At 38.0% G+C, this 12,355-nt stretch overlaps 1 protein-coding gene across 4 annotated transcripts in view; it reads left to right on the top strand.

The window, feature by feature from the left end:
* IL17REL (interleukin 17 receptor E like) overlaps window positions 1-12,355 on the top strand; it is a 69,843-nt gene that overhangs the window by 31,597 nt on the left and 25,891 nt on the right. For all 4 annotated transcript variants that reach the window (XM_026714092.2, XM_087934137.1, XM_026714093.2 and 1 more), the window contains exons 5-7: window positions 3,380-3,494; window positions 7,090-7,134; window positions 9,937-10,073. In XM_026714092.2, the coding sequence (XP_026569877.2) occupies window positions 3,380-3,494; window positions 7,090-7,134; window positions 9,937-10,073 (297 nt within the window). The remainder of the gene's footprint in view (window positions 1-3,379; window positions 3,495-7,089; window positions 7,135-9,936; window positions 10,074-12,355) is intronic.

Raw genomic sequence — 12,355 nt, forward strand, 5'->3', positions numbered from 1 at the left:
CCATTCATCTTTTCTCTTTAAACAAAACTTCTCCTGTACACTGATTGGAGTATGACGCCTTTAACTCTTTCCCCTAACCTAATAATACTTAATATCACACATAACTTGTATTGGGATTCTGTTTAGTACATTCTAAAATTACACAATGTATTATATAGAAAGAAAAAAGAAAAAAAGAAAGTACAACAACAAAAGAACAGATTTATAGATATATAATGTGGCTAGTACCACTGTCAATACCATTAAGAAATTAATCATACATCTTAATACTCATTTATATCTTAAGCATTTTATTCTAAAAAACACATATAAAAACATAATCTTATGTACCTTACAGAATCCCTTTTTCAATTAAATTTACCCATTGCCTCTAAAAGGATTTTGTTTCTTTAAATCTTGCTTCCCATCATTAAGGCTTCTCATTCCTTCCTTTCTCCCTTGCTTATTCTTCTCCTTACCCTTTTTACCCCTTTGTCTCTCCACCTCCCTTTTCTTCTTCTGCTTTCCCCCTTTCTGTTGTTTCCTAACCTTATATCCACCTTTCAACTCATTTTTATCTTTTTTGGTTGTCTTTTTAAGTCTTAAAATCCCCTTTTTCTTTTCCTCTTTCTTCTCCTCCCCAAATAGAATCACATGTTCATCAAAAATGGCTTCTTCTTTATCCCAGTCGTCCTGCTGCACAATCGATTCTCCATAAGTACGTACCACCATTTCTAGAAATTGAAAAAGAGTGCCCAAAGTATCTTTCCATTCTTGTTCTTCCTTTTTATATTTTTGATATTCAGTTTTTTATTCATCCACAGATAATGCCATTATAAAGAGAAAAAAGTTTTCCCAAAACAGCCACCAATGTGCTTTTAAGCAAAAATAATTCCCAGAAGATCCAAAGTCACCAAACAATCCAGATAAACTATTTCTTTTAGCACTTTTTCCTTTCTTCCATTTCTTTTTCTGGGGTTACTGTTGACTCACAAAGTTCCAATTAAAATATGTCTTTTTGAAGTCTTATTAATGTTCAAATAGCTCTTTGAAATTCTAGGCAGTCTCCTCCTTGTTTTCAAATTCTACTCCAATTTTTTTCCCTCTCCCTTCCCACTTACAGCATAAAAAGATTTTTCTTTAAATATTCAGAAATCCATATCCCCTTAGCATTAGCATAGTCTTTAGCATTTAGCATACCTCCAATGCGGGTTTTCCAATTTCTCATAAAGTTCTATCGCTGTTCCGTTTGGAAGGAGAGTGAAAAAAAAAAGTTTTCCCTTTAATATCCATTCGCCGCTTGTACAATCTGGGAACAATGTATCTTTAGTAAATATTAAATATCAGGATACTTTCATTGTTGCTTTGTCCTGGTCAGCAAAGATCACTTTCACTTCTTCACAGCTCCTCCTGCACTTTCTTTTTCCGGCTGAGCTCTTCTATGTGGCGGCCATTGCTGACCGCCGCTCAGCTGCCTTTGGAAAAGGGGATTTAGCCGGCTAGGGAAGAGAGATGTGATGTCTCTCGTCCCTGCCAGAGCCCCCCTGTCTTCACCACCTTCTGCAAAGGTGGCTTATAGCCCTGAAGCCGGATGGCTCGGGGCACTCGGGCAGTGAACCAGGCAGAAACCGCGCACAGTCGCGGATTCCTGCCTGCACTGAAGCGCTGCGGACCGGAAGTCGCCCCAGTAGCAGAAATTTTGAGTAGTTCAGAGAACCAACAAATGCCACCTTTGACTGGAGATTTTACAGTATCCTTCCCTTGCCATGCCCACCAAGCCACATCCACAGAACCAGTAGTAAAAATATTTGAATCCCACCACTGGTATCTACATCTATATCCATATGCTCATCTGAGCCCATTTGAATTGATTGGATATAGTATTTGATGCATGGGGGAATAAGAAATACAACCCCAGTTCCAAGGCCAATGATGTTTATTTTTCGCCAGCTTCCTGCAAAGAAAGCTAAATCTGAGCCAATATTGCAATGCAACAAAATCTTTTAGATGTTTTACTTTGAATGAAATCCTCCTCTATTACTTATGGTGTGTATGTGGGCTGTAGAAGAGAGTCCTGTCTTAAGTTATAGAAGCTATAAGGATATGCCTTTTTATGTTTGCTTTTGTTTTTTTTGTCTTTTTTCCGTTTTTTTTTGTATTTTAACTTTTTAAAAATAAAATAGAATGAAGAAAACAAAGGATATGCCTCCACATGTCAACATTTCTGACCTTAACAATAATAAATTTCTATATTAGAATCACTACTTTTGTATCATAAACCAAATCTATGAGTTTAATATAAAATACAATTTGGGTCCTGGCTCAGGAGCCCGGTCATTTTTGCTTTAATGAAGGGGCTAGGGTTGCTTCCTGGATCTTCAGTGGATGGGCAAGTTCTAACAGTAGGGCAGAGCTCCTACAATTTCAAGTAGATTGCTGTATAGTCCCAATTGTCAAAACTCTGAGTGATGAATTAAATTTGGAATTTTATCAATGCATTTCTTGAAACAGGACAGCGTTTGGAAACCTAGAACATAATTAAGTGAAATCTAGGAAATTAATAAATACAGAATAACATAATTGAAAGGGTCCTTAGAAATCTTCTATTCCAACCCGCTTGCTCAGGCAGGAAACTCTATACCAGTGGTGGCTAAACTTTTTGGGCTTCTGTGCTAAAAATTCTGTGTGCGCTTGCACGCGTGCGCTTGCGTGCCAACACCCAGAAGGAAATGCACACACACACATACATACACACCCATGCCCCCTGCGCAGGTGCGCACAATCCCCCCTGCCACCCCCTTAACTGCACTGTGCCTCCCAGCTCATTTTCTGCCTGTTTGAGGCCTTTTTCTGCCCTCCAGAGGCTTGATGAAGACTTCTGCAGCCTTTGCAGGCCGAAAAAATGGGCCCATTTAGTCACTTTCAATATTTCTGGAAATACAGGAAGTGACAAAACAGGCTTATTTTTCGCCCTGCAAAGGCTTTCCACACGCCTTTGGGAAGCTGAAAATCAGCTGTGAGATGCGCGCATGCGCAGTGACGTAAATTTCCCTGCGGCTCGCGTGCTGGCACAAATGGCTCTGTGTGCCACCTGTGGAACGCGTGCCATAGGTTCGCCATCACGGGCCTATACCATTTCAGACAAATGGTTGTCCAATCTCTTTAAAACCTCCAGTGAAGGAACACCCACAATTTCTGGAGGCAAGCCATTCCACTGGTTAATTGTTCTCACTGTCAGAACATTTCTCCTTCTGCCAGAATTATTCAGGGTAAGAGAATACAATAAAAATGACACATAATATTAATACATTTGAAAAATAATCTTAGCAGAATGCCTGTTTCCTTGTGCTCTTATTTTGTGAAGTAGTGTCTAAACTGAAGATTCTTTTCATGCAAACAGGTCAAAATACAATTTAATTGCTTTGAGGTCAGTGTGGGACAACATCTCTACGTAACCATGACAACAATTCCAAATTATTGTGGAGTTAAACAGACTCAAGAATATTATGTTGAAGGTAGGAACCATTAAAACATGTTGATCTTGTGTATGTACATGCATGCAGCTGGGTGCCCTTGCATGTTTATGCTAATGGAAATTGCTAAAATGAAGATGATGCTGACACAAATATCAGTTCAGGTGATTTACAACCATTTTCCAACTGTTTGAAGTTACAACAACACTGAAGAAAGTAACCGACGCCTGGTCCTCACACTTACAAATGTTGCAGCATCTCCACAGTCAAACGGAGCTGCATGTGTGTTTGCCTGCCACACATGAAAAGCCACCCTCTTTCCTCCTCCCACTGCCTGTCCACCAAGCTGAAAAAGTTGGGGAACTCTGTTTTAGATCATGCCTTAAAATCAGGATATTGAATTAAATGGCTGTTACTTAATTGCAACAAGAGTACTTTGCGATCTAAAAGTTCGTGTTGTATCAGTAATCCCCCGGCCACATGAAGAACAACTTGTAGCTTCCTAGCAAAAATCCAATTAACTCCATGTACAACTTAGGGTTTCCTGTCAATACAATAAGAAGGAAAAACAAACAAGCCTTTAATCAAGCAGTACAATACTAAATTTTAGGATGTCCATCTTATTTCTATTGTAGTAGTACTACTACTAGTAGTAGTAGTGCAGATTATCTTGTGCTTAAGTAATATTACTACTACCTGTGATTTTAAAACTGTGATACAGTATCTAAAAATTATTCCTGTGACTATCTAACATTCATCTGATGAAAATAAAAAGATATTAATATCATTTTTATAATAAGTTTTCAGTCTATTTGGGATATACAGTACTGCTTTTTGAAACAGCTGTTAAAGGCTATGCAAAACTTTGGTGGGACATTTTGCTTCTGTGAAGGTTTATGCAAATTTCCAAAAGCTGTTTCACAAAGCAACATGTCCCCAACACCCTTGCAACCAGCTTTTAATGTCAAACCAGCTACTTTCCTTCGCTCTAGCACAGGGGTCTCCAACCTTGGCAACTTTAAGACTTGTGGACTTCAACTCCAGAGGAACTTCAACTCTGGGAGTTGAAGTCCACAAGCCTTAAAGTTGCCAAGGTTGGAGAGCCCTGCTCTAGCAATTCTAATTGCTGAAAGAGACTTTTGCTAACATGCTCTTTCTTGAATTGCTGGATGTGGCAACTTGCACGTCTGGACTTTCTCATTCTGCAGCCTAGTATCTTTCACTGAGGTGAAGTCAAACCAATAATGAGGGAAAGAAGACTTTTTTTTCACAAAGAATTTTAGATGCAGTTTGCTTTGTTGGAATCTGTTCCTATAGTTAGGAAGCACAAATCTGACTGGTTGTGGAGAAGATATACTTGTTTTTGTCCTCCACCTATTACGGTCCTTTGAGAACTTCTGAAGTACAGGAGAAGTGCCTAGAGATTGAAGAGCTAACAATCTTTGAAAATGGGAGAAAAGCGGACTCAGAAAACTATAGACCAATCCACTTGACATCAAAACCTAGGAAAATTCTAGAATAGTGATTCTCAACCATGGCCACTTTAAGATGTGTGGACTTCAACTCCCAGAATTCATAGCTGGCTGGAGAATTCTGGGAGTTGAAGTCCACAAATCTTAAAGTGCCCAAGGTTGAGAAATACTGTCCTACAAAAACATTCGTGTTATGACCCTGCTAGACATATTCTCTGATAAGGAAGATGGAGAGGAAGTAGAATCAGGTGTATTTAAAGACAATAAATTTAGCAGTGGTGGTGAAGCCAATGATTCCATTCTGGTTGAAGCAGGCCCATTAAGTCTCCAAGCCTCCTTAACTGAACCCACTGACAGTTCAACCACCCAGTTGTAGGCAGAGGTATGTGATAAAGAGTCCACAACAGAGAGCAGGATTCTGCAAATCTGAGAAATCTGCCAAGAAGCCAACATAAGGGTCAATGCTGAGGAGCAAGCTGCCCTAACTGTGTATTAAAGACGCACAGCATGGTTGACTTATTAGCTTTACTCCTGGAAGCAGAACAACTATTCAAGCCTCACTTCTATCATGTTCACTTTGCTGTGCCATGCTTAGAACTCTGGATTCCATTTTGTTAGGCCTCTTGTCTAGTCCCTTGGATTTGTCACTTATTTATTGGATTCCTGGTGTTGACCTGTGCCCAGTCTGTGAATGTGGCTTGCATATCCTGTGACAGATGACTCGGTATATCAATAAAAAGGATTCTTCCAAAAAAATTCTGCTTGAGCTTCCATAATGCTGGACGTTGGCAAGCATCCAGCTTGCTGTCTTGATGACTGGCAGCCAGCAGTGCAGGCACATAACATCAAGTAGTGGATTTGCAAGCACTTAGAAAGGAACAAGGTGATTACTAGAAGTAAGTATTGGTTTATTCAAATATATATTGCCAGGGAAAAATATCCAATAAATTTGTCTGACCTAAAGTCTCATCTTGTTTTGTGTCAGAAAAACAGGAACTAGAAAGGTGGAAATTATTAATTTAAATTTTAAAAGATTAAAAACTTTAATAAAAACAAAAATTTATATAGTTTTAGCCCAATGCCGAAAGTGGTCTAAAACAATAAGATTCATAAACCAAGGGACTGCTGAAATGGAGTTAAGACTACAGTAAAACCTATGATAAACTTGACAATAGTCTTCTTAATAAAATGGAACAATGTGGGGTGGATAATTGCAATTAGTGGAATGACTGCATCCTAGTGCCTCTTGGGTTTATATGTACATAGAGAAAACATTTGGGAGAAGTACCGGGGCCTGAAGAGGAAATGAGAGGATGTGAAAAGTGAAGGCCAAAGAGATCCCAGTGGTAGTAGGAGCACTCAAGGGCTGTGACTCCTCAATTGGAGAGGTGGCTCTAGAAGTGGTGTTTAGCAAGTTCCGGCCAGTTCTGGAGAACCGGTAGCAGAAATTTTGAGTAGTTCAGAAAACCGGCAAACACCACCTCTGACTGGAGATTTTACAGTATCCTTCCCCTGCCATGCCCACAAACCACGCCCACAGACCTGGTAGTAAAATTGTTTGAATCCCACCACTGGGTGATTCCAACAGATCCCAGGAATGACATCAGAACTCTCTGTCCAGAAGAGTGTAAGGTTAGGAACAGCTAAGATACTGTGCAGAACCCTCAAATCTTCAGGCTAGAGGGCCCAACATTATGAAAGACATATACCCATAGAAGTGAGAATTTTTTTTTATATTTAAAATAATGTTATCAGAATACTGAGTGAATAATGTGATTCCATGTGAACCTTTTTAATTAAGCAAATTCATTACTCCTTTCTTCCTATCATTCCTCCCTCCAGGAAGGCTTAGAATCACACTAAGTTGTAGCTTAAGTGAGCCATTATATCGTTAGGTTCACAAAAAGCACTTCTCCAAAATCAAAGCAATCACACATAGACCTAGAAGCAGAAAGAACATAATTGTATTTGAGAAAAAAAAATCCCTTCTTCAGGTTGTCACTCCAACTAATTCCCTTATTTATATCATAGCTGAATCAATTAAATATGCATAATCTGTATACTATTAAGGGATTTCTACTGATTTCTGACCATCCCTCATGAAAATAAAACAGCAGATGTCTTAAGAAAACAAACATGTTGAAAATCTGTTTTTTATTTTGCAGACTGCAGAAACAATGATGTGGGGAAAAATATTCCAGATTGTTTTGGTAAGTTGAGGACTCCGCGGTCTAAAAACAGTAGCATATTTATTAGTCTACTGAATGTTTCATCAACAATGACAAATGAGTATTATCTATCAAATTCAGCTTGATTCCTAAGTAGTTCTTAAATTCTTCTTTTTCTTCTGAAGCTGGCCACCTGGGCTTGAATCAAGGAGTCCAGAAATAGGACACAGTGAGGGCTGGAATGCAAGAGTAGCACAACTTACTAAGAAAAGGGTACAAAGATGAGGGATCAAAGTATTTTCCAAAGCATTAGAAGGCAAGGCAAGAAATAATGGATAGAAACTAACCAAGGAGAGAAGCAACCTAGAAATAAGGAGAAATTTCCTAATGGTGAAAGCAATCAACCAATTGAATAGCTTGCCTTCAGAAGTTGTTGGTGCTTCGTCACTGGAGGCTTTCAAAAAAAAGACTAGACAACCATTTGTCTGAAATAGTATAGGGTTTCTTGCTCAAGCAGAGAGTTGGACTAGATGATCTCCGAGGTCCCTTCCAATTCTATTAATCTATATTCTAAATAAGATCTGAAGGTAATGAAGATTCCTTTTAACCAGTGCCTGAAACAGTCTGGCCAGATTGAATATGGAAGTCTTAGACTAGCTACTGGGTCCTTTGATTTGAACTTTGTTGTACTTTTCACCCTAGCTTTAGGTGTTTTCCAAATCTGATGTGTGTGTGTGTGTGTGTGTGTGTGTGTGTGTCTGTGTGTGTTTAATCAGATGGGGAACAGAGCAATGGCTGAATACCTGGTAGTTTAAGAAGACAGTTCCACATATATCTTTTGAGACTAAAGATCTTGAATTTCCTTGTCAAAAATAAATGTAATTCAAAACCTGTATGTAATAATTGGAGAACAAGTTTAGTGTAATGGTTAAAGGCGTCAGGCTAGAAAGCCAGTAATTGAGAGTTCTAGCATGAAGCCAACTGGTTGACCTTGGACCAGTCTCTCTCAGCTCTAAGAGGAAAAAACAAAATGGTGAATCACTTCTGCCAAGAGAAACTGCAGAAACTTCTTCTGGCAATTGACAAGGGTAACACTGACTTGAAGGCACTCCCTTACACACACACACACTCACACTCTTTCACACACAGAAAGGAATTATTACAAAATGCATACGATTTCTAGTGCTTTACTTAATTTGACCTACTTCCAATTGGACCTACTACTTAAGGGACCTACTTCCAATTGGACATCTGCAGTCTGAGACATTTCATCTTGGGATTCCTTAAGAATTGACACTTGGTACTACAATTTTACTTATATTTACTCCAGATGAATTTGTATAATTCTACACTAACATTCAATAATTATTCAATTCAAATTTCCTACACAAATGACACTAATATTCCAAAATAAGTAACCCAAGAAGTCTGTCTGTAAGAGATGTGTGTAATTGCACAATCACGCCTATCATCCCTGTTCTATTGTCCCCATTCATACCTATTTCCTATATTCTTACTCATGTTTATACATATTCCTATTATTTATTTATTTATTTTATTTTATTTATTTGTCAATTGTTTACGAGATAAGTAAAAGTGTATACATAATTATGAATACATGAAATGAGTACATATAAGAAAAATAAAAGAAAAATAAAAGAAACAATAGGACAGGGACGGTAGGCACGTTGGTGCGCTTATGCACGCCCCCTACAGACCTCTTAGGAAAGGGGTGAGGTCAATAGTAGACAGTCTAATGTTAAAGTTTTTGGGGTTTGGGGAAGAAACTACAGAGTCGGGTAGAGTATTCCAGACATTGACCACTCTGTTGCTAAAGTCGTATTTCCTGCAGTCAAGCTTGGTGCGGTTAACCTTGAGTTTGTATCTGTTGTGCGTTCTTGTGTTGTTATGGTTGAAGCTGAAGTATTCATTGACAGGTAGGACATTGCAATGTATGATTTTATATACCATGCTTAAATCAGACCGAAGATGGCGTAATTCAAGGTTTTCTAGTTCTAGAATTTCAAGTCTGGTGGCATAAGGTATTCTACAACGAGTAGAGGAGTGGAGAACTCTTCTTGTGAAATATTTCTGGACTTTCTCAATTGTGCTAATATCGGATACGTAATGTGGGTTCCAGACTGATGAGCTGTATTCGAGTATTGGTCTAGCAAATGTTTTGTATGCTCTAGTTAGTAGTGTGATATTACCAGAGAAAAAGCTACGTAAGATTAGGTTAACAACTCTTAATGCCTTTTTGGCTATGTAGTTGCAGTGGGCACTAGCACTTAGATCATTAGAGGTGAGTATTCCAAGGTCCTTTACAGAGCTTGGATCATCAACAAGATCTTGACTATTCAGCTTGTATTTTATTTTCAGATTTTTTTTGCCAATATGTAAGACAGAGCATTTATTTGTTGAGATTTGAAGTTGCCATTTGTTTGACCATTCTGATACACAGTCAAGATCTTCTTGAAGGGTAGCAGTATTGTCTGTGGTATTGAACAGCTTTACATCATCAGCGAAAAGAACGCAGTTGCTCTTAATATGATCACAGAGGTCATTTATGTAGAGTATGAAGAGAGTTGGTCCTAGAACACTGCCTTGGGGGACACCACTATTGACAGGTACAGAATTTGATAGGACACTCCCAATTTTGACCATTTGTTGTCTGTTTGACAGGAATGCTTCTATCTTGTAAGCGATTGACAATTCAAATAAAAATAAAAATAAAATAAAATTTAAACTCCTCAATTATCATGTCTTGTATGGACACAATTTTAGCTGCCAAAAATACAAATATAAAACAGTACATTACAGTTTTTTCTTTGTTGTAAATTTCAGTGAGCAAAATGGCTTATAATGTGGACAGAACAAGAAAGATCATTTCAGTGAATATTTCAGATGTCCAAAACACAGACTGTTATGTTCGTTTATGTCATCAAAGATTTGTATGTGAAGATGTGGGGCCTGTCACTTTGGTAAGTACTTAAAAGACGCTGAAAATGTTTTATGAAATTAATTCAGCTAGCAAAAAAGTATAATACCTTTTACCTTACTGAAGGCATTTAAAGGGTAACATAATTCCATGGAAATTCTAAGAATAATAGAAATATATTTTTAAAAATTATTATTTTCCCCTTTTTCCTAACATCTGCACCATTCTTCCTTCCACCCTTTTTTCTTTTCCTTATCCCATTCCCTCAAGTATTTGAAGACATCTAATTGTGAGAAGTTAAATGAACAGAAGTTTTAAGAATTTCTAAATGCAAATGATAAGATTTGGACTTGTTTTCACTGTTAAAGTGTTTATAGAAAGAGAATACCACTTTATGAATATATCTATCTATCTATCTATCTATCTATCTATCTATCTATCTATCTATCTATCTATCTATCTATCTATCTCCACACCACAAGCCAGGCAAATATCTGTTTACAAACAGACCCCCGATACCTCCAGCTCAAACACACCCTAACCAGGCACCCAGATGAAACCTAGCTTCCTAATAAATGATAGCTGTCCATTTACTCGGAGCCAAGCCGCACTAAAAGCCTCCAATACAGGAAACACAATGTTGCCAGCCAATCAAGACAAAAGAAAGCTACAAAACAGACAGAAGATATTAGAAACACCAATCAAGCAGAACACAGCAAACTCCAAGACCAATGAACACAGTGAACACAGGCCAAAACTCCCAACCAATCAGGATGAAGAAAAAACCATTCTGGCACAGCAGTAGGCTAGCACCAAATTTAAAACAGAAACGGCTGTGAAAACCTGACTCACAGATGAACACAATACAGAAGCCTGATGATGGCAGATGAGATTCTGCCGAAACGTTGCTACAACTTTAAAAGCACAACTACAATGATGTGGGAAAATACCCGAACAAAGCTGAATGCTATATATATCGACTTATAAAACACTATACAGAAGCCTGATAATGGCAGATGAGATTCTGCTGAAACGTTGCTACAACTTTAAAAGCACAACTATCATGATGTGGGAAAATACCCAAACAAAGCTGAATACCATATGTGTATGTATATATGTATGTATGTATGTATGTATGCATGCATGCATGCATGTATGGTATTCAGCTTTGTTTGGGTATTTTCCCACATCATTGTAGTTGGGCTTTTAAAGTTGTAGCAACGTTTCGGCAGAATCTCATCTGCCATCATCAGGCTTCTGTATTGTGTTCATCTGTGAGTCAGACTTTTACAGTGGTTTCAGATTTAAATTTGGGGCACCTGTTGCTGTGCCAGAATTGTTTTTTCTTCATCCTGATTGGTTGGGAGTCTTGGTCTGTGTTTATTATATCCTGTCCATATAATAGGAACAGTTGGAGTTGAGTGGGATGCAAATTTGATAAATAAATTTGGTGTGGGAGGGAAAAGAAAACAAGGACACATAGACATAATTCCTAATGTGATCTGGATCCTGTTGCTATGTTGGAAATTGTCTTTGCTAATTATTATGAATAAAAAAAGAAGCTGTATTCAGTTCTATGTAACCAAAGGTTAATACTAAAGCTTATTGTGGAAATAGGATGTTTTAATTGAGAAAAAGATAGACTAATAAATGACAAGAAAAGAGGTGCATACAGTTATTCATGATACTGGCATATTATAGAGGGAAAATACTAGGCATCTTGACTAGTGAAAATGTTAGTGAACAGCCAATGCAACACACACAGAAGGAAAACAACCACAATACACCTAACTGATCTTTCCCCTTACAATAGAAATGGTAATGAAGATTTAATAGCTGACCAGCTGCTGTAAGGCAGTAAGCCAAAATGATGAACTGAGAGTGAGTCAGCAAGTTACTGCCGCTTTAAGAAGCTGTCTATGTAAGGGAGGCCATGTGAGAGCATCTCTCTCTCTCCTCCTATTCTATCTCCATTGTAGTTTTCCATGTAGAATTGAAGATTGATTGATTACCTGGTATTTGGCTAACACCTGTATGTATAGCCTGGTATTTGCCTAACACCTATATATAGTAGTCTTGTATATAAACCACTATTAAAAGACAAAGCCTCTGTGTCCTGTGTTTTGCTCCTGAGTTGTCTCACAATAGTCGGCATGCTGTAAATACTCTGACAGAAACTTTTCTCAAAGTCAGTAGGAAACTTCTTTTTCCATTATTGCCTCTTGTATTTCCTTCCTTCCCACTGATAAGGATTCCTACAGAAATCTTGTTTCCTCAACCCGATCTTTGATTGAGACCTTCACCCTTTTGATCCTATTCGAGAGG

Source organism: Pseudonaja textilis, chromosome 5 (assembly GCF_049901715.1).
Source record: "Pseudonaja textilis isolate UNSWEBS1 chromosome 5, rPseTex1.2, whole genome shotgun sequence".
NCBI classification, from domain to species: domain Eukaryota; kingdom Metazoa; phylum Chordata; class Lepidosauria; order Squamata; family Elapidae; genus Pseudonaja; species Pseudonaja textilis.